This window comes from Lepidothrix coronata, unplaced genomic scaffold, assembly GCF_001604755.1.
Source record: "Lepidothrix coronata isolate B3197 unplaced genomic scaffold, Lepidothrix_coronata-1.0 Scaffold229, whole genome shotgun sequence".
In the NCBI taxonomy this organism is placed as follows: domain Eukaryota; kingdom Metazoa; phylum Chordata; class Aves; order Passeriformes; family Pipridae; genus Lepidothrix; species Lepidothrix coronata.
The window spans coordinates 843,268-863,124 of NW_016690409.1; the positions used below are offsets into that span (position 1 = coordinate 843,268).

At 54.6% G+C, this 19,857-nt stretch overlaps 5 protein-coding genes across 8 annotated transcripts in view; 3 read left to right on the plus strand and 2 right to left on the minus strand.

Annotated features, from left to right (window-relative positions):
* Nucleotides 1-224: 224 nt before the first annotated feature.
* Nucleotides 225-658, minus strand: LOC108506820 (cytochrome c oxidase assembly factor 3 homolog, mitochondrial). Its single transcript, XM_017834196.1, is given in 2 exon segments — nucleotides 225-337; nucleotides 418-658. Coding segments are annotated over 2 exon segments (354 nt in total).
* Nucleotides 659-782: 124 nt separating this feature from the next.
* CNTD1 (cyclin N-terminal domain containing 1) lies at nucleotides 783-4,927 on the plus strand. 2 transcript variants are annotated; one of them, XM_017834192.1, is made up of 7 exons: nucleotides 783-1,158; nucleotides 1,254-1,329; nucleotides 1,579-1,753; nucleotides 2,207-2,369; nucleotides 2,792-2,936; nucleotides 3,307-3,403; nucleotides 3,771-4,927. In XM_017834192.1, exons 1-7 carry the CDS (start codon nucleotides 987-989, stop codon nucleotides 3,930-3,932), a joined length of 990 nt encoding a protein of 329 aa, XP_017689681.1. In that variant the 5' UTR covers nucleotides 783-986; the 3' UTR covers nucleotides 3,933-4,927. The 2 variants fall into 2 exon arrangements, with proteins under 2 accessions (XP_017689681.1, XP_017689682.1); XM_017834193.1 differs by having other exon boundaries at nucleotides 2,270-2,369; nucleotides 2,792-2,934.
* On the minus strand, nucleotides 4,803-8,854 carry BECN1 (beclin 1). Of its 2 annotated transcripts, XM_017834191.1 has the most exons (11): nucleotides 8,686-8,854; nucleotides 8,525-8,592; nucleotides 8,388-8,446; nucleotides 7,952-8,042; nucleotides 7,559-7,695; nucleotides 7,196-7,390; nucleotides 6,850-6,996; nucleotides 6,226-6,375; nucleotides 6,088-6,148; nucleotides 5,482-5,624; nucleotides 4,803-5,192 (listed from the first exon to the last, which is right to left on the minus strand). In XM_017834191.1, exons 1-11 carry the CDS (start codon nucleotides 8,810-8,812, stop codon nucleotides 5,024-5,026), a joined length of 1,347 nt encoding a protein of 448 aa, XP_017689680.1. In that variant the 5' UTR covers nucleotides 8,813-8,854; the 3' UTR covers nucleotides 4,803-5,023. The 2 variants fall into 2 exon arrangements, with proteins under 2 accessions (XP_017689680.1, XP_017689679.1); XM_017834190.1 differs by having other exon boundaries at nucleotides 8,388-8,592; nucleotides 8,686-8,824.
* A 180-nt stretch (nucleotides 8,855-9,034) lies between these two features.
* PSME3 (proteasome activator subunit 3) lies at nucleotides 9,035-15,151 on the plus strand. The gene is made up of 11 exons (XM_017834197.1): nucleotides 9,035-9,151; nucleotides 9,639-9,671; nucleotides 9,968-10,030; nucleotides 10,463-10,567; nucleotides 10,890-10,938; nucleotides 11,495-11,607; nucleotides 12,102-12,170; nucleotides 12,379-12,446; nucleotides 12,601-12,655; nucleotides 12,855-12,941; nucleotides 13,440-15,151. The coding sequence occupies exons 1-11, from the start codon at nucleotides 9,110-9,112 to the stop codon at nucleotides 13,518-13,520; spliced, it is 765 nt and encodes a 254-aa protein (XP_017689686.1). The 5' UTR covers nucleotides 9,035-9,109; the 3' UTR covers nucleotides 13,521-15,151.
* Nucleotides 15,152-19,414: 4,263 nt separating this feature from the next.
* The window catches only part of LOC108506835 (membrane primary amine oxidase-like), an 8,532-nt gene continuing 8,089 nt past the window's right edge, over nucleotides 19,415-19,857 (plus strand). For both annotated transcript variants that reach the window (XM_017834218.1, XM_017834219.1), the window contains exon 1: nucleotides 19,415-19,759. In XM_017834218.1, coding sequence (XP_017689707.1) covers nucleotides 19,415-19,759 — 345 coding nt within the window. The remainder of the gene's footprint in view (nucleotides 19,760-19,857) is intronic.

The window sequence follows — 19,857 nt, forward strand, 5'->3', positions numbered from 1 at the left end:
GAGTGGTGGGACCTGGGCACCCCTGTCCTTCCCATGGGCACGGTGCCGGCAAAGGCCTCGGGGTGGGGGCTGCCCGTGGGGAGCCCCCGGGACCTTCCCCAGGCTCGCGCTGAGCATGGGGCAGGCCCGAACCCCCGGGGGTGGCTGCCCCGGGCTCGAGGCCCGTCCAGCCCCGCGGGGGCGGCAGCTCAGTCACGGGCCGGACCGGGCCGGGCGTTCCGCGCTCAACTCGCCGCGCCTTCGGCCCGCGCCCGGGCCCGCGCCCGCGCCGCCTCCGCCTCCTGCTCCAGCTCGTCCAGGAACCGCTCCTGAGACACCGAGTAGAAGGTGTACCCGTCTGCGGGAGGGGTTAAGGAAAAGCAGCGGGCGTGGCCCCGGCACTCCCTGGCCCCGCCCCGCTCCAGCCCCGGAGGATACAGATGCCAAGCGTCACCGCGGCGATGCCGAGCGCCAGCAGAGTGTTGCGGCCGCGGAGCCGGCGCCGCAGGACGCGCTGCCGCTGGGCGTACTCCACCTGCGCCATAAGGCGGCGTTGCTCGGGGCTGAGCCCCGGCTCCCGGGCCGGGTCGATGCGCTTCGCGAACGCCGCCACCGCGCCCGGTTCCTCCGGCGCCGCCATCTTCCCCCGCAGCCTCCGCGCGGCGCAGTGACGTTACATCCGGCGGCAGGCGCTGACCAATCCGAGGGCGCGGGCGGTGCGCGGCGTCGAGTGGTTGGCTGAGGCCTGGCGCGTGCCGGCCGCGGTGCTCGCTGATTGAAGGAGCGGGGTCACGAGACCCGGAGAGCGCCGGGCTGAATCTGCAGCAACCGGACCCATCGCCTGAACCTGCCCCTGCCCCTGCCCTAACACAGCCTCGCCGAGGGGCCGTGCCCTCCCAGTCGTGTCTCTGGGCACCTGGAGGGGCTGGTGGGGCCCTGCCCTGTCCCTGTGGGGCTGGTGGAACCATTGTTGTCATTATGGCTTCGACCCCAACCTGCTAAATTAAATGGGGTCCCCGGTGCCCGTGGAACCCTGGGGCCGTGACCCAGGCCCCGTGTTCAGCGGGGTCACTCCTGAAATCATCGAGGACACGCTGATCCACTTGGCCACAGAGAACGAGCAGTACCTGAGTGAGCTGCCGGAGCACGCCGGGAGCTTCAAGGACACGCGGATCGTGGGTGAGACTGACTTGGCTACAGCAGCCCCTGGGGCAGGGCACAGCTGTACAGTGAGCTTCAGGAGACTGAACCAGTGACTGCTGTGCTCTTTGCAGAATTTATATTCCTTTTGTCTGAAAAATGGCGCTTGGACCAATCGACGAGGTACCAAGCAGTGGAGTTACTTGAAAGGTAACAAGAGCCCGGAACACTTAGTTTGTTTCCTGTTCTCTGGCTGCGCTGCCCATGCTCGGTCCTGCCCTGTCCTGCTCTGTCCCCTCACCCAAACCACACACTACTTCTCTGTGTGTCGAGTGCTCTGTCTCTTCATCCATTTAATCCAAATTACCAGCTCTGTGTATACTCTGAATATATGTAGAATTGCCTTTCTTCCTTCCTCAGCAAAGAGAACTGTGCTCTGAGCAACTGTGAGTTTTGCAGGTTTATGATCAAGCAGGTAGAACAGCTGTGGGAGTCCTCCAGTGGGAGTGTTAAAGGTGGTGCCCAAGGACAAGGGAGCAGCTGGAGCTCTGTGAGGGATCAGATAGTCGACACCTTTGTCCTGCGACTCGTGTCGTGCATTCAGCTCGCGAGCAAACTCTCCCTGCACTATAGTGTAAGCCAGCTCGGCCTGTCCTTGCCTTAGCAGTGGGGTTCAATCTGCAGTGTGTTCACCTCTCTTAAAAATAGATTTCCTCTCTGAAAGGGAATAGTGATAATGAAATGCAAAAGACATGACATTCCCTTCAGGGCAGGCAAATTGCCACTTGTCCCGTGACGATTTGCGGGGAAATGTTCTCCCAGTGCTGGGGAAAAAAGGGCAGGAAACGCTTAGCCTGTGGTTGTCAAAAATTGTGTGGCCACAGGGGTTCACACCTGCCTGGGGATGGTTTATGGAGTTGAGGAAAACTCTGGGAAAGGTCCAAGCTGGGTTTCTCATGCCAGCTCAAAGGGCAGGCAGGTGAGTCGCAGCCTCGTGCTCAGCGGGAGGAGGGAGGTGAGGGAGCACTTTGTTCCTACCAAGGGCCTTATTGCCTGGAAGATGTCTTTTCTCTTTTTTCCTCTTCAGAGAGTGACCAGTGACACAGCTTTAAAATTTCTGCAATCCTTAAAATACTCTTACACTAAACAGGAGTTGCTGGAGTCAGAGCTTGCTGTTTTAAACACTCTGCACTTCCACATCAACGTGTCCACTCCGTTGGCCTACGTGGAATTGCTTCTGGAGGTTCTAGGTGAGAATATCAATCAAAGAGAATGGGAAGGAAGTTTTTTAAAAGGGTAATAGAGCTGGTGCTGATCTGAACTGAAACATCTCATATTAGAGATTTTTGCACATGGAACTGTTCAGATTGTCCAGGGCTTCACTTTTCAGATGAGAACTTTGTCCTTTGTAGAGCATGAAGAATGTTGCTGGACAGCCAGTTTAAACCCCCCAAACCTGGTGTAAGGCTGCATTTTCTACACTCACCATTTTCTTGGCCCAGGTGTGACAACCTGAATGTGAGAGTGAGTGAAATTATACTGAGGCTGAGGGAGCATGTGGCATTCAGAGACAGGGCAGTTTTCCTCAGAAACCTCCATCCCTCCCTTACAGTACCTGACATTTTTAATTTATTGACCCAAAATGTTGGGCTGATGGTGTGATCTCTGCCAGGACACAATGGGTGCTTGCTTCCTGCTAAACCCTTGCACCACATGTGTGTGCAGCTGCTGGACTTCTGCTACCTGTCCAGAGAGACCATCTACGACACTTTGCTGAAGATCGCCATCGAAAACTCCACACCCAGCGAGCTGCAGGTGTAAGAGTCTTACCTGACCATGAATTAAAAACCCTTTGAAATTAAAACCCTAAGAAAAGCTAATGAATAGTAGCATAATTCCCATTATGCCATTTTTGGGGCATCTTTTTAAAAAAATTAATTTTGGGGGGCTTTCAGCACTGTTTCTTAATACAGCAGTTCACAGCAGTTCACAGCAGCGTGCTTCTCCACAGCTGCTTCAGGGGCAAGCAGAGTGTTTTACTTGGTCATGAAAGTCTAGCCATGCACTATCAGTTCCAGCTCCCAGTGTCAGGCCTTGGTTGTGTCCTGGGCCGTGGCAAGTGCAGCAGTGGGTGCTTTTGAGCTGTGAAGCAGCATTTTACACCTGAACACACTTCTCCTTCTGCAGAGCCAAGTTCTTGACAGTGAAGGAAGATTTCATGCTCTTGGCTGTTGGAATCATCAGCACAGGCATGTTCATCCTGAGCCCTGGGCACTGGGAGCAGGTACAGTTGCTGCTGAGCGTGTTGGCTCTATAGGAACACGACGCCAGGGTGGTTTATCTGTTTCAGCACAGCAAGGAGATAGGTGGGGCTCTGCTGGCAGTGGCATGAGGGAGGGAACATCTCAGGGGTTTTAGCAGGAAGTTCCTGGGCCTCAGGAGGCCATGGTGTGGTGCAGCATGTACTGGCACTGGTGTGTGTCCTTGCCTTCAGTGCTTCACAGCCAGGACAAACCCCCACCGGCAGCGTTTTGCTGGCAGGTAGAGAAGCAATCCTGTGGGACAACTGCCTGTGAAATGTGCCCATGGAGCAGTTACTCGTTGGGCTGTAAACTCACGGCCTTTAGGCACCCTATCTTTTCTGTTTTCAGGTTGTGGAGCATTTGAACTGTATCACTGGCATTACTCCACAAAGCATCAAGGAGTTCTCGTACGCGGTGCTGAGGCGCATCCTGGGCAGCGCCGTGCCCAGGCAGCACCATGGGAGCTGTGGGACCAAAGCTCCCAAAGGCAGGATTCTGCCCCTGAAATAGAACCACCTTGTCTGGAACTGTCACACTGCTGAACCCACAGTTCCTCCTCTGTGACACCACCTGGGCTCCCAGCAAAGCTCGGGATTACCTTTGGTCCTGAGCACCAGGGGTTCTGGAACAGCCTGTCAGTCATGTGTGAATTAGCAAAGCTCAGCCTGCCAGGCATCACAATCACGATTTGAAGGGAGGCCCAGCAGCACAGCAGTGTTTAGAAATGCCTCTTTGGGACCCAGAGGTTTATTGTAAGAGGTGCATCTTTTAAGCTGGGTCGAAGTTCCCTTTGACTGAAGAGACCCCTCACAGTAGTCATGTCCGAAAGGTGCTGCTGTGCCTGCTCAGCCATGACCAGGATTGCTGGGAGCAGCTCTGACACCCATGTTACAAACAGTGCTGTGCTGTCTCCACCTGCTGCTTTTCTAAAATCCCTATCTCCAGCTGCCTGCGACTATTTCCCCTCTGCCAGCACTTGGAACACTTTTGCTCTTGCCCTACCACAGCCAGTAACGACCAGCACTGTGACAAGGACAGAATCCTGTCATGACAGCAGATGCCCAGGCAGGTGCCCTGTGAGTGCCAGGGTTTGTGCTGTGCCAGGCAGAGCTGAAGGAAAGCACTCAGAGCAAGGAATAGTTTTAGTGTTTCCTCAGTGCAGCCCTGTGCAGGAATAGGCTGCAGGAGGGATTACAAACTGTTTTAAGTGGCATCAAACCTTGTTTAAGCTCAGTGGTACAAAGAAGTGCTGATGTGACTGGGAAAACTTTACTTCAAACTGTAGTTACTCTTTAATGACCAGGCAGAGTTCTGAGTTTTTCCATGTTATTCCCTGTGTTTGTAACATTGGCCATAAACCCCAAAAGTACCAGTTTAGCATCCATTTAATAGCTGAGTTTATTCTGTTCAACTCAATGATACAACTTTGCATATTGCTTTTCTATAAACTACTTGTAATAATGGCATTTTAAATAAAGTGTCTTGTGGATTTTTGGTATTGTAAACATTTTGTACTGGTTAATATTAAGAAACATCTTAACTTGCCTTTCTCCAACGTTAATGCAGACACCCACAGCTGCCAGGTCAAATTATGACCATGGTTACTTGTTATAGAATTGGGATGAGACCCAGGCAAGGCCCCATTTCAGGTTAGTTAACATGAATTTTAGTGCTTTTGTCCATTGCTCCTCGGAGTTAAATTGTGTTTTAATTGAGTAAGAGCCACCACTGCCACCTGTGTCTTCAATCTTTCCTTTCTCCACGTCCATCCTGTATCACACACAAGGTTTTATTAGTGCATTCCTCCTGCAAACATTTAATCTCAGTATGACATCAAGCACTAAATTTTCAATCTGACATTAATACCATCCCGTAAAAACACTTTGTTTTTAAAGGGAACCTAACAAGCCTCAGGGGGACTGGCTTTAAATTTCAATTAAACTAGTAAGTGCACATGATAAAGAATCCCAGATGAGTCCAGAAAGCCAGGACTGAAACACCAAGCAGTGCTGGGGACAGCACACAGGGGTTAATTTGACAGTTATGTGGCAACACTCACCTGTAAGGCAAACAAAACCGAGTTTCACCTTTTTCCACTTCCTCTTTGAACTGCTGCACACAGTCCAGGAACGCCACCATGGCGTGGTCAAACTTATTGTCCCAGAAGAACCTCAGGCCTCCAGAGCAGTACAAGGGGAGCTCCTGGAAAAGAGGTTTGTATTAGACACCCCAAGCACTTGTTTTAAATACAGTCACTGCAGCTCTTTAGCTTCATGGGAGCCTTGAATTCATCACAGGACACCCAGAAACAGTTGGTGGCACAGAGCGAGTGTGACTGGTTTTGTCTCAGTGCCTGCCATGCGTTCCTGACCTCCACCAATCCCAAATCGCTTCATCCACCTGCCAGTCACCCCAAGTCATGCCATCTGCCTCCAGCCAGCTATGGTGTATTCAACAGTTCTGTCACTTTTAACACCACAGGCTGGCAGAACCAGTGCCTTGATACAGGATGTGGAGTGAGATGTTACCATGCTGGAGGAGCTGGGGCAGCCAGCTCTCCTGGACCCCACATTCACAAAGACCAAGTTTGTTTGCTGCATTCCCAGGATGACCAGGGCTCTGGCACTCAAGGTCAGCGTCCCACGATTCATGCAGGATCTCTCACCTTGGATTTATCCGTGAGGGACTCCAAATACGAGTGGTTGCCATAGGGGACAAGACGGTATCTGAAAAGAGACAGGATTTAGAGGCACCTCAGTCTGCCCTGCCTTTCTCTGGGCTGTAAGGGTGGTACTGTGTGTACCTCTGAAACTTCAGGCCCATTTTGTTGGCCAGGGCGTGCAGCAGCAGCACTGTCTGGCCCCAGGCAGCGTTGATCTCATTCCATTCCACAGGAACGCTGGGGAGGCGGCCAAGCCTGAAGTTGTTTATTGTGCCAAACTGCCCGCTGTGCCTGTGATAAGAGGAATTATAAGTAAGTGTGCTGGGCTGGGAACAGCTCCTGGCACAAGAACCAAACAGGGGCTGTGTCCCAACAGCACGGCACACACAGCGTGCCACACACACGGAGGGTTTGGGACTTTGCTCAACAAGTGCATGTAAATACCAGCCACTTGTCTTCTTTTTTTTCATAAAAACACAACTAAAAAAATGCAACCAGCCCCCCTGAACCACCTGCTCTGTGACTTCCAATGCCAGTGTCACTGCTGGCTGGCACAGAGGGTCCCAGTGTTACTGGGGTTGGTGAAGGAGCCATTTACCAGTCCCACAGCCTGGCACACCTTGCTCAGCTGCCGCTGCTGGGAGCCGGGGCTGGGGGGTAACTGTGACCTGGCTTGCACCTTTCCTGTTGAATGCAGTGTGACTGAAACAGCCCCACACTGCAGCTTCCAAGCAAAGGGACACGATACTCCAGTGTCTACGTTACCAGATATGAAAGGTCGCGTTGAACACATTGGTTTTCTTTAATTTATCCAACTGCATCTGGGCATAGCGCATTTGGTTGTCCACGCTTTTCAGCTCATCATCCAGCTCCAGCTGCTGCCTCTTGAACTCACAGTATTCCTTCTGATACCTTTGAGCAAAAGCAAGACAAGAAGTGCTAAGTGCCACCTCTTACATCAGAGGGATGTCTCTGTGGGTCAGTTTGGTCTGGCCACCTTCCCTTCTGCAGAGAACAAGCCATTGGGAACATTTACAGGTTTCTCACATTACAACCTCATTTCTTTGTTGCCTCCAACCCCCACCACAGGCTGCAGGGACAGTTCACTCACTGAGCCTCTTCCTGCTCCAGCCGCTCAGCCTCTGCCCTGACTCTCTCGAAGTCCTCAGCTACAATCTTGCGGTTCTTCTCCACGTCCTCCAGCTCCTGAATCAGCTGCTCTTCCTCCAGTGCCAGTTCTTTCAGTTCTGTCTGTAGCTTCTCCTTATCATCCTCGTTCATCTGTTCCAGTATCTCCAGACATCTCCTAAAGGAGAGCAGATAGGATTACAAAAACAAGGATCCTGGGAAGTGCTCCACTGCCAGTCCTCGCTTCTGTGGCAGCCCCTGCACCTCTTGCCAACCCCGACCTCTCCGTGCTGATCCCGCTTCAAGCTACAACAACTTGGTCTCAGGTCACCTCTGGATCACTCACTTGTAGTTCTGGCACTCGTTCTCTGTGATGTTGAGCTGTGTGTCCAGCTGGTCCAGCAGGGTGTCTGTGCACTCCTCACACAGGGGGTGATCCACATCTGTCTGCCCAGACATGATGTCAAAGAGGTCGCCGGTGACCTGCAGAAAGAGCTCACCTTAGTGCAAGTGGAGCCACAGGCAGCTGCCTGCTGGCTTTCAGGGGCTCCAGTTGGCAAAGTCTTCCTTGGGGGTCAAATATCGATTGATACAATTCAGCTTTACTGAACTACTCACCAACTAAGCCCCTGGAAGGCCAGTACTTCACAGAACTTTGCAGTTTAGTTTTGCAGGGCATCAAGCAAAACTGGTACTGCATTCACAAGAACCCGAGTTTACCAGCTCAAGTCCCACTTGCCTTCAGTCTCCGGCTGAGGTTTTCCATGGTGCCGCCATCCGACGCCTCCCCGATCAGGGTGAAACTGTTGGCACTTTCTGTTGACATCATTCTTGGAAAGAATGTTACTGAGGTGAGTGCTGAGGGGCACGGGGAGGCAGCTCCAGTGCCAGACCTGGACTTGGGGCTGGGCCAGGGTGGGGGAGCACACGGGGGCAGCCCGCGTTTTGGGGGCTCTGCCAGGTCTGACCCACAGCTGAGGAGCAGCCCCCCGAGTGCTGAGTAGTTCTGTGTGTCCAAACTGCCGAGCAGCCCGAGGGCCACGGGGCTCCCGCGGGGGAGGCTCTAAGGTCCGGTGGGGACCTTTTCCCGTAGCACCGGCTCGGGCTGGGCAGAAGGAGCAGGAGGGCTCCAATCTGGGCCGGGCCCGGCGGGAGCGCGGTGACAGCGGCCGTACCTGGCTGGCGGGATGAACCTCCTGGACACGCCATCCTGCCGATTCTCCGTGAAGGCTTCCTGGGGGCAAGGGGGCACCGTCACCGGGGGGCCCGGCGGAGCCGCCGCCGCGCCCCGCCGCGCCCGACCCCGCCGTACCTCCGTCAGGGCGCTCTCCTCTTCGTGCGCGTCCCCGGGCCGGGCAGGGGCGGCAGTCACCAGCGGGGCTGCGGGAGAGGAGGCGTCAGCCGGGCCCGCGCCTGGGCCTCACCCCGGGCCCCAGTCCCCCGCCCCGCCCCGCCGCGCCGCGCCGGCGGTACCGGTGAGCTCCTGGATGGTGAGGCGGTCGAGGACCTTGAAGGAGGTGTCGAGCTTGAGCGGCTGGAGGCAGCGCTGGCACACGAAGCTGACGTGCGCGGTGCCGCCGCCCGCCCGCGCTGCCTCCATCGCGCCGCCCGCGCGCGCCCCGCCATCGCCGCGCGCCGGACGTGACGCGCGCGGGGCGCGGTCCTGGCAGGAGTGTGTGTGCGCGCGGGGCCGCCCGCGCCATTTTCCGTAGCCCCTCCCCGGCGGCGGGTGGTGGTGGCGGGGCCGTGTGTGAGCGGCCAGGACCCGGCGGCGCGTGCGCGCGCAGGGCGGGGGTCACGCGGGCGGCGGGCGCGCGCGGCATTGGCGGGCGCGCGGCGTGAGGTCACTTCCGGTGTGGGCCAGGGGGAGCGGAGCGGCCCCGAGACCGGACCCGCCATGGCCTCGCTGCTCAAGGTGGACCCGGAGGTGAAGCTCAAGGTGCGCCCGCCCCGCCCGCCCGGTCCGGCCCGCCCGGTCCGGCCCGCCCCCCCGCCTCTGCCCCGCGGCCCGCGCCGAGCTGGGCTGGCGCCGGCCCGGGGCGCAGGGCGGGGCGGGCTCGGTGCCGCCCCGCGGTGCCACCCGGCCGTTCTACTCCGTCCGCCGAGCGCGGCCCGCCCGCCCCGCCCGCTGCCCCGCGGGAGCGCCGGGAGGGCGGGGACGCGGCCGGGGCTGCGCTGCGGCCGCCCCCGAGCCGAGCCCTGGCGAAGCGTGGCCACTGGCCCGGGATGGCCCGGCGGATCTTCCGTCTCCCCACAGCGCCCGGAGCCCAGCCCGCACGGGCAGCTCTCGCTCGGTGTTTGCAGGCTCTTCCCGTTGCCCCGCGTTCCCCAGGAGGTCCTGGGTGCGGCTGCGGGGCGCAGTGCGCGGCCTTCCCGGGCCCCGCTGTTCCGGAGCGGCCCTGACCTGTCGCTGTTTCCCTCTGCAGGTTGACTCTTTCAGGGAGCGGATCACGAGTGAGGTGAGTGTCCCACCGAAAGCAGGAAAGGGGCTGTTTGGTTTTACCTTCTTGACAGACTTGAGTGCGGGTCAGTGCTCCCCGGGAAGCTCAGCAGCACCCAGAGCATCAGTCACCCCCTGCAGGGAGGTTCCTGAGCCTCCTGGCTCTCCCTGCATCTCCTCACCTGGGCTGAGGGTGGTTTTGGCAGCAGGAAGGATTTGTGTTCTCTCCCATTTCTTGCCTGTGGACGGATGATTTCCCTGGTGTTCCTGCCTCATGGCCTTGTTTCACACTGCTGTCTCTTCTTTCTCTCTCAGGCTGAAGACCTCGTAGCAAACTTTTTCCCAAAGAAGCTGTTAGAACTCGATGGGTTCCTTAAGGTAGGGTGTGCCTTGTGCTCTGCATCCTTTTCTGTTTTCCAGCAATGTAGCAGGTCTCATCCTGGTTGTGTTCTCTGCATTTCCCCTTGTTGCAGAGACACAAGGGAGCAGCTGGTGGCTCACGTGCACTGAGGTGCCAGTGGCTCTGGAGGGGTGCTGCCTTTTCCAGTTTGCTCTGTGTGATCTCTTACTTTTATCTATCTAAGACTGTCCCTGGCAGCACCAGGGATGCCGATGGCTGAGTCCAGCCCAACTCGGCTCACTGCTCTTGGGCTGAGGGAGCTCTCACAGGCTGTTGTTGGGCTGTTCCTTTTAATTCATCCTTATTTTACAGCTGCATAAGGAGATCTGAATCTTTTGTCTTCTCCTTGTGTTTCGTGTGGCAGAATTTGTTAGTTCATAGTTAAATAACAAATCTCCTTTACTTTCCAGGAGCCCATCCTGAATATTCATGATCTTACTCAGATCCATTCGGATATGAACCTCCCAGTGCCTGACCCAATTCTTCTCACCAACAGCCATGATGGACTGGATGGGGTAAGGTTACTCTCTTGGCTGTAATCCTGGTTTCTCTTAATTAAAACTGCATGGCTTGCTCTGTGCTGGGGTAGGATGTTCTTATTTAACAACAGGCCTTGGCTCTCCCAAAGGCTTTCAGGGGTTTGTCTCTCAAACAGAGGAGCTGCTTGGGGAGGTCTGCTGGAGGTAACACTGTGCTTTGCAGTCCCCTTTTGGCTTTAAAGAAGGATGCTTAGAAGGCCAGGAGTGTGGCAGAGACTCCAAAGTTTTCCTTGTTTCCTTTGCAGCACTGTTATAAGCTTACGGCTAGTTTGTGAGTAAAACATTTTGTATATTTTAGCCAAATATGAAAAAGAGGAAGCTGGAAGACCATGAAGAGACCTTTCAGGGTAAGAGTCCTTGAGTCCCCTGTGTTGCTGCCTGCCCCCTGAACCAATGCACGATGCCTTGGGGATGTGAATCACACGAGCCCCACTTGCCCTGCCCTGACAGCAGCTGCTGCTCGTGCGGGCCAGGGCCCAACACACAGATGTGCTGGTGTGGAGGAGTCAGGTTCCAGCTCCTAGAAGCATAATTAGTACTTCTCTGATAGACATAAGTAGTACTTGCTTGAGCTTGGCCTGCTGACAGAGGCAGCTGATCTGGTGGCTTTGTGCTCTTTGTCTGGAGGAAGATTCCAGGCTTTGGATTAAGCTGAGGCAGAAATTCCCAGGGAAACCCGTTGTGCTCAGCCTCAGAAGCCTCAAGCTCTTCAGCCACATCTCTGCTCCATGTTTTCTCTTTTCCTTCCCTATGGTCACTGCTGTTATCCCACGTCCCACTTCCCCTTCTCCACTGGTGGCCATAGCCTGGCTCAGTCCCTCTTTGGCCCGTGTGGGAGATGAGGCTCAGGTGACCCTGCGGTTCCTGCGCGTCTCTGACGCCAGGGGTTTGTCTCTGCTGCAGGTACCAAAGTGTTCGTGATGCCCAATGGGATGCTGAAAAGCAACCAGCAGCTGGTGGACATCATTGAGAAAGTGAAGCCAGAAATCAGGCTGCTCATCGAGAAGTGCAATACGGTGGGTGTGGGCCTGGGGCAAGGGGAGGCAGTGGGCTGGGTTTGCTCCTGGAGAGGCAAAGCTGTGGAGAGAGCAGACCCCTCTGTGCTGGAGATGGGGAAAGGCAGGGGTACTACTGCCCTGTCTATGGGCTGGGAGGCAGGTGAAGCCCTCAGGGAGCTCAGTTGTTCACCTGAAGGAGGAGGACCTCTGTTATCAGGCCTTGTGAGGCTTTGCTTTGCCCTCCTTTTGCACAGGCACAGACCCCTGCCAAGAGCTCCTGTGCTATGGTCAGGAGAACTTCCCATGGGAATCCCCTGTGCTGGCTTGAGTGGCACCCCAGCCATGTGGGAAGTGATCTCCTCAGGAGTGTTGCAGGTGCATGTGGGACCTGCAACAGTTTATTGTGAGCTGTGTGGCAAAGGCAGGAGCCTGAGAAGATTTTGCTAACATTTCTAAGAGAGGTCTTTGTGGAGATGTTGGCATTTGTCAGCGTTGTGATCTTTCCACTGCAGGTCAAAATGTGGGTGCAGCTTCTCATCCCCAGGATAGAGGATGGGAACAACTTTGGTGTTTCTATTCAGGTAAGGCACTGCTCTGTGCTCCAGGGACTTGGATCTCTGAGGTTCCTCTGAGTCAGTTCATGGTGTCCAGCAGCTGCAGTCTTGGGAGTGGGTTAGGTCTTAAAATCCAAACCTGAGCTTGATGTGCTACTGCTGAGATGTTGCCTTCTGAGCCCTGAAGGCCAGTTGCAGCCTCTTGGAGCTAATGGCTTCCTTGTCTTACTGTCAGGAGGAAACAGTCGCTGAGCTTCGGACTGTGGAGAGTGAGGCAGCGTCCTACCTGGACCAGATTTCTAGGTAGGCGTGCAAGAACAGACTTCTTTTTTGGGATCCCCTTGGAAAAAGAACATGTTTTGTAAAGGCCTCGTAGCTGTTACAGGGCAGCTGGGACCAGAAAAAAGCCATCCTGGTGCTGTTTATCTGATCTTTAGTCTCTCCGTTTTGTTACCAGATACTATATCACAAGAGCAAAGTTGGTTTCCAAAATAGCCAAGTACCCTCATGTGGTAAGTCGCTGGGGACGTGAAGATCTGCATGTTCATGCTGCTGCTTCTCGGGACTTTTTTGAGCTGAGGGTCTTGGGGGAAGAGGGGAATCATACAGGGATGGAGGGCAATAAGCTGAAGGGGGGAGGTTCCTTTGTGGGAGGCAGGAGCCCCCCTCAAGTGTGGGAGGCCTGGCTGAGCTCGGGCGCTCTCTCGGCAGGAGGACTATCGCCGCACCGTGACGGAGATCGACGAGAAGGAGTACATTAGTCTGCGCCTGATCATTTCAGAGCTGAGGAATCAATATGTAAGTGAAAACACAGAGCTCACACTGGCTCCCAGCACAGCAGTGGAAAGCCTTTGTGCTCCTGCTGCTGCTGCTCCTCTCCCCTTTCCCTGCAAGCGTGCCCGCTCCTGGCAGGAAACCTGCCTGCTCCACTTGAGCCGCAGGAGCTGACTGTTGCTTCTCCACCATTCTCTAGACATGCAGGTGTTTCCAAGTGTTCACAAGGCTCTAGCATAAAATATTCCTTCCCCTTCTGTGGGAGTCTGTGATCCTAAGCTCTTCATACAGTACAAGCTAATCCTGAGGTCTCTGAATAAATGTTTCTGATATTATGTACAGTGGCTTCTGTAAGGTTTGGCTGAAGGAAGCCCTTCCTTTAGCTGAGTGTGTAGTTGCACATGGGGGTTGAGGGTGGTGCCAAGGGGAGTGGTGCTGCTGTGGTAACCAGTGCTCGTGGTGAATGCTGAACACTGGATGGCTTCACCCTTCCTGTCTGAGTCCTGTTCTCCCTTTTTGCAGGTCACTTTGCATGACATGATCCTTAAAAACATTGAGAAGATCAAGAGGCCTCGGAGCAGCAATGCTGAGACCCTCTATTAAGTGTCAACGTTTGAACTTGAGAACTGTTCAGTCAACTAAAGACCGTCATTGCCTTGGTTTGTTACGTGACTATCGAGATGGGAAACTGGCTGGAAATAGTATTGCATTCTTAGTTAAACTCTAAAGAAATTCTCGCCTAGTTTTGTGATTGGTTTTGTTCAGGTCTCAGGAGCTCTCCCTCCCTCTAGTCACTGGTAGTAGAGGCTGTGCTGCATTGGGCACCCCAGAGGCTGCTGCAGCCAGGCAGGGACATTCCTTCACGCCTTGCTTCCTACCTGACTGGGAACAACACTAGAGACCAAGCTCTTGTCCTGTCCCACCTTTTGGCTGGTGGCTGCACTGGGGTCTCTGGGAATGGGGCAGACAGCCTGGCAGAGGGTGGCACTCCAGAGGGGGGGAGCTCCCTCCCTGTTGCCAGCTGTGGCTGGGCCCCTCTGCCACCAGCTCTGCACTGACCAGGGACCCTGCCCCTTGGGGCCAGTGGCAGCAGCCATACTCCAGTGCCACTGAGCAATCTGCACTCCATTTCTGTCTCTCTCCTGGCTTGGCAGAGCTTGCCCTATGGGTCTCTGCCTTGTCAGTTCTGTCTGGATCAGTGCAGAGTACGAGGTGGTGCTTCGAACTAGGGCCAGCGCTGTCCTGGCTGTCACGAGCTCAGGTGGCTTCTGCTCCTCTGCCATTTGACTAGAGCCACTTCCTTGGCTAAAACTAATGTTTCTTCACATACGTCCCAGTGCCCCTTTGGCATGAGATGCTTTTGCCCAGGCTGAGGGAAGGGAGGGGCCAGAGGTCTGATGCTAAAGTCCCAATATCTTTGCATGTGGTCAGACCGAGCCCCCCTGTCCCTGGCAGTGCTCCCCAGTGCCTGGGCAGAGCAGGCTGGCTGCCACAGCTGGTGCTCAGGGGTGAGGGTGGCCAATACCCACCTGGTACCCTGCAGACCTTGCAGTCTTTCCCCTGCAAAGGGCACGTTCCTGTGCCTGGTGACTCCGCTAAGCTGCCAGAACGTTTCATGGTCCATTACAAACCCCTTTGGAAATGACTGGTTGTGTTGCATCAGTTTTTGTGTGTGGCAAGTGGGCCCATAACGCTGCAGGCTTCAAATTTTTCTTATTTATAGTATTTCTACTTAAGTCCCCTAATCAGGGAATGTTAAATCATTTGTTTCAGGAACCTCGCTGTTTCCCAGGTCTCGCTGTTACATCTGTATATTCTTACTGTGCAGTAGCCTTAAGAGTTGTGTTAATCTCATTGTAACAACAGTGACAAATGGAATGAACTTTCTCCCCTTCTTTTTTTTACTTTGTTTTTGGTTTTTTTTTTTTCTGCTTCCACATCTAAGAGCCATGGCTCTTGCTGGTTTCCCAGGGATTTGCCTGAAGTGTGGCAGGTCGCTGGCCCTTGCTATAGACTCTTCTGTTGTTGTTTGTAGTAAGTCAACTCTTAGTCTTCCCGCTAATAAATATTCAGTAACAAACCAACTGCGTTGAGCTGCTGTCTGGGAGCAGCACTTCCCCTTGTGTTTCTTTGTATTGATTCCTTTTAATTTGTTCAGCTCTCTTTGCCAGATGAACGTATGTAAACTTTTACCATGTCAAGAAATTAAAATAAGGTACTTGGAATTCTTTCAAGGCAGCCCCTTGTGTGTGATGCTGGGCTCTCAGGCCATGCAGTGTTAGTGTCCTGTTCTGGTCCTGCCTTTCTCGAATTCAGTTGCTCCTTCCTGCATTCTCCTCATTCCTCTTTTTGACTGTGTTGTAAATGCTCTGCACTGCTGTGTAGGTTGTTCCTGTTCCTCCAGCATGCTTCACGTGGGCCCACGGGCTTGGGTTTGATGGAATTTGTCCCGTCTCAGCCCAGTGTGGAACTCGGGCCGTCCCAGTTCAGATAGACACAGGGACTTTGCATTGTGTTTCTCTGGGTGTGCAGCTGCTCTGGGGCTGCTCTGCTGGGCAGGTGTCTCTGGGCTGTCCTGCAGCACCTGGATGCAGTGCCATGTGACCATTGGGCACACAGTCAGTTATTCCTTGGGCACACAGTCCATTATTCCTGGCTGCTCCATGCGTGTGATGCCCAAGGAACGGTGGCTGCCCTGCTGTCCCCAGCCACAGTGCCCTCTGCTCTCCCTAGGGATCATCCCGTTCTTGTACTCCCTCCGTGCCTGATGCACTGCGACTGGGGCCCAGAGGCCTCTCAGAGGTCACTTGGGGACTCCCAGAGTGTCCTGTACCCCAGCTGCAGGGCTGCAGGGCCTGTGACTGGCCCTGGGAGTGGCCGCCACAGACTGGGACTCCCAGCTGGCACCTTCAGCTGCCCAGGAACAGGAGCAGGTGCTTGTGGAGGAAGGTTCCTCCTGCAGTGTGGGAAAGCCCTGCAGGTGCCCGACTCGTGCAGGGAGGGGGCACTGAGCTGCACACAGATCTCTGGGGTCGAGATGGCTGGAGCCAGAGCCCAGGGGAAGGACTTGCTGGCAGGACTTGATGTGGTGCAGCACAAGGGGCTCCTCCTCACCACAGCAAAAGAAGAAGCTGGTGCCAGTAGTCCTGTGGAAGGGTGGAGCACCCAGGACTGTTGTCTGGGCAGGTGCTGGCAGGGAGCAGGGTTCATCCATGGGGGCAGGGGTGTTTGGGAGAGGGTTTGTTGTCTGTGATGTTGGTGAGTCTGGGAGCAGTGGCAGTGTGGGGTCAGGGCTCAGCTTCATCAGTCCTTGAGACGTCCCGGCTTACATGCAGGGGAAGAGAATAATGGCTCAGCCATTGTGTGCAGCCACAGGCGCTGCCAGCAGCACAGCCAGCATGGGGAAGGGTCAGGCAGTTCCACTGTTGTGTTTTGTACCAGCTGGCCCCATGAGGTGAGGCTTTGGGAGTGGGAACTTCTTAGAGTCTGAGCTCTGGTGTGGGGTTTACTCAAGCCTTGCTGGTGTCGGGAGTGTTGGCGGGGGTTTTTCTGTACTGTGCCCTTTCCCCAGCTGTCACAGTCACCAACTCAGAGTTTCCCCAGGCCAAAAGCTGTCTGTCTAGTTTGGGTTTCTATAAATTTCACATGCTATTTTTTTCCACCTCTACCTTTCTGTGTGAGTGAAACTGCAGCAAACTCCCTCCTTCCTCACTTTGTTTGGGGAATGTGGGCAATTTAGCAAATATAAGATGTACTAATGGGCAGTGCCTAAAAGTGACTGTGTAGCCAAAATAAAACATGGGTAGGATGTGAATTCTCCATATGGGATGTGGGGCAGTGACAGGCTGATTGCACTGGGGAACTGGGATGTGGGAAGCAGTACGTGCGCCGAGCAGGTCATAAACAAGTTACACTGCTGTTAGGGAGATGTGCAATTTCTTTAATTCTAGGTTAGCTTTAAGCTGCTTCAGGCTTCTTTTAGAGAAGGTACACAAGCAATTCCAGTGTGTGGGGGGGCCCCTGAAGATCCATCATTGCTTTTCATCAGTCAGTTATCAACACAGGTTTCCTGGTACTGCAGGCTCAGTTAATTACTCTCCTTCCTGAAGTTCCTGCTGCAAGATGGAGGTGGATTTAGGGCTGTTTTGTTTATTCTGAAGCAGATCCATAAACCAGAGCTTGAAAAGTCCAGCAGAAACAGATGGTACTAAAAAAACCCGGTATCAGTCATGGCCTCCATGGCACAGGCCTTGCAGTGGGGCAGAGGCAGTGTAGAAAGCTGCCATCCATGTCCCGCAGCTCTGGGGTACGTGCTGTGGTTGGTTTGTCATGGGGATGTCAGTACAGATTAGGGTTTCTCTTTCAAGTCTCCGACATGCACAGAATGGGGAGTGTTCCCACACTCTATTTTCAGATCTCTCCCGGCCCAGCTGCAGGGTTGAGTTGTGATTTGTGGGGCAGGAAGGCCTGTGGAGTTTATCCAATAACCTTAAACTACTGCTGTGCTGCTTGGAAAAGGCCCTTCTGTAATTGCAGCCTGTGCTGTGGCTTTGAGGGACTCGGGATGCAAATCCAAGAGGCAAAGTCAAACCTGAATGATCTGCTCTTTGTATACTTCTTTAAGGAAAGGTCCATGTGAGCTCTGTCATGCAGCCATGGAGGTTCTGCTGTAGTCTCGGCCCAGCTGTGCCCGTGTGTGTGGCAGCAGAACACTTGTTCCATTCCTGAGAGGCAGGAGGTATGTCCTGGCTGTGCTCCAAACCTGAACCGGGACAGCAGTGCTGCTGCTCTGCACTCCGCCATGTTCCAGGCCTACACCAAAAGGGAATTTTTCTTTCAAGCCTAACCCCAGGTAATCCCCCAAGCCTCACTGACTATGTGGACTGACAGACTGACTTGGGAGTCAGCGCTGCTTTGCCTAATTTGGGATTATTCAGAGGCATCCAATTTTGCCACTGTGAGCCGATGAGAGCAGGTACTTCCCAAACCTGTGGCTGCTGCATCCTGTGCAGCCAAGGCTCTGTTCTCATCTGTCCTGTCTCTCCCTGTTGCTCGTGTCTGTGCTAGTGAGCTCCTTTGCTGGCACTGCGACCATGTGAAGTGAGTGCTGTGGCTCTGAATCTCTCCTGGCATGGTGAGGCAGAGCCTTGTGTGCTGGCAGAGCGGGGACAAGCATGTCCCAGGCCAAAGAAGGCTGAGGCTGCGAGTGGAGGTGAGGATAATGGAGCGTGTCCTACAGCAACATGGCCTTCTGCCTCCCAGCGTGGTGCCTGAGCGTGGCTGGAGGACTAGAGAGGGGCTGAGCCCCAGGTAGGATCTGCCACAGAGGAAGAACAGGAGGCCGGTGGGGGCTGTTTCCCACCAGGAAACTCTGACAAGAGGAAGAGAAGACGAGGGTGAGATGAGGTCAGGCTGGCAGCAGGAGTGGAAATGTTGGGTTGAATGTCCAGCCCTGGTTCTCTTGGATGCCTTGTCTTACTCAGCACCAGCTCAGGGACTGTAGCCAGTGTGGTGTGTCTGGTCTGCCCCGAGCATCTGCTGCGTGGCAGGATGGAGCACCGAGTCCTTCTGGCTGCCTTGTTCTGCCAGTGCCTTTGAACAGCTCCACAAGGCCAGCAGAGACTGTTGGCAGGGTGGCAGAGGGCAGCTGTGGCTGCTCAGCCTGGGCACTGTGGCCTGGCAGCACCAATAGTGGCCACTGCCCTCAGCTGCAGCTGGGCACAGGTTCGTGATGGTTCTGTCCTTGAGGGAACCTCTTGGAAGCTGCATCTCGGTTTATCTGTGAATTGGAGGCAGAGATAAAGGCTGCACGATCCTGTGGCAGTGAAATGCTGGGGATTAATTGGTTCGGAGCTGTTCTGAGGTGCAAACTAAGAGCTGGTTGTTCACAGTGCATTGGGGCCTGATTCTCATCCTGAGCTACACCTCCATGCCTGCCAAAGTTTTTCTTCTGCTACACAGAAGGATGTGTTTTCAGCAAAGGCTACCATGTGGAAGACTGAAAAAAATAAAATAAAAAGTAACTCCAAGCTTGGAATGGTGCTGCCAGGGACAATGTTTACAAGGAAGGAGCCTGATAAACAAGAAAAATGGGTGAGTTGCAAAGAGGTGAAATTGTACAGTGTAACAACAATTCCCAGCTTGTCAGAGCTTCGCAGTGATCGCAGCCACCTCAGGCTGACTGCATGATCTCCGTTTTTACAGGCAGCCTCAGGAAGCCAGGCTGGACTGAAAAAGTAACGGAATTATGTGGAAGTTGTCTGAGTCACTGACCCTGCATCTCCACAAGTTCTTTCAGGGCACTGCTGTGGAGAAAGACAGAGGAGGCTGCAGCTGAGAGAGCTGGTCACCACGGATTTCAGATCTCCTCCCCTAGCCTCTCCCAGTCTTTTGTACTTTCTTTGCTAATCCATCCAGTGCAGCATAAACTGAGAGAGGCAGGAGCTGGAAAGCCTGCTCTGAAGGCTGCTGTGAACACTGCCGGACCAGCCACAGGCATGAATGTGAAAACTGTGCTCATCCTCCTCGGTCTGGCGTTAGCCACGATATTCGCTTTGGTCTGCATGTTGCTGACCAGAGGAAGGGCGCCCAGCACCTGCCAACACCTGCCCACGGAGCAGGAGGACACCGAGGATGGCCAGAGCCTGGTCTTTGCTGACCTGACACCCGAGGAGATGGCGCAAGTGGTGCGGTACCTGCAGGGAAACCTCGGGGTGCAGCTGGTTGATGCCTCGCGTGCCAAACCCTCGGACAACTGCATCGCCTCCGTGGATCTGCAGGTCCCTGCCAAGGCAGAGGTGCTGCGGTTCCTGGACGGCGGGAGGGCTCGTCCCGCCCGAAAGGCACTGACAGTGCTGTATTTTGGGTACCACCCAGACCCCAATGTCACCGAGTACGTGGTGGGTCCCCTGCCAACGCCGGCGTACCACCGGGATGTGAC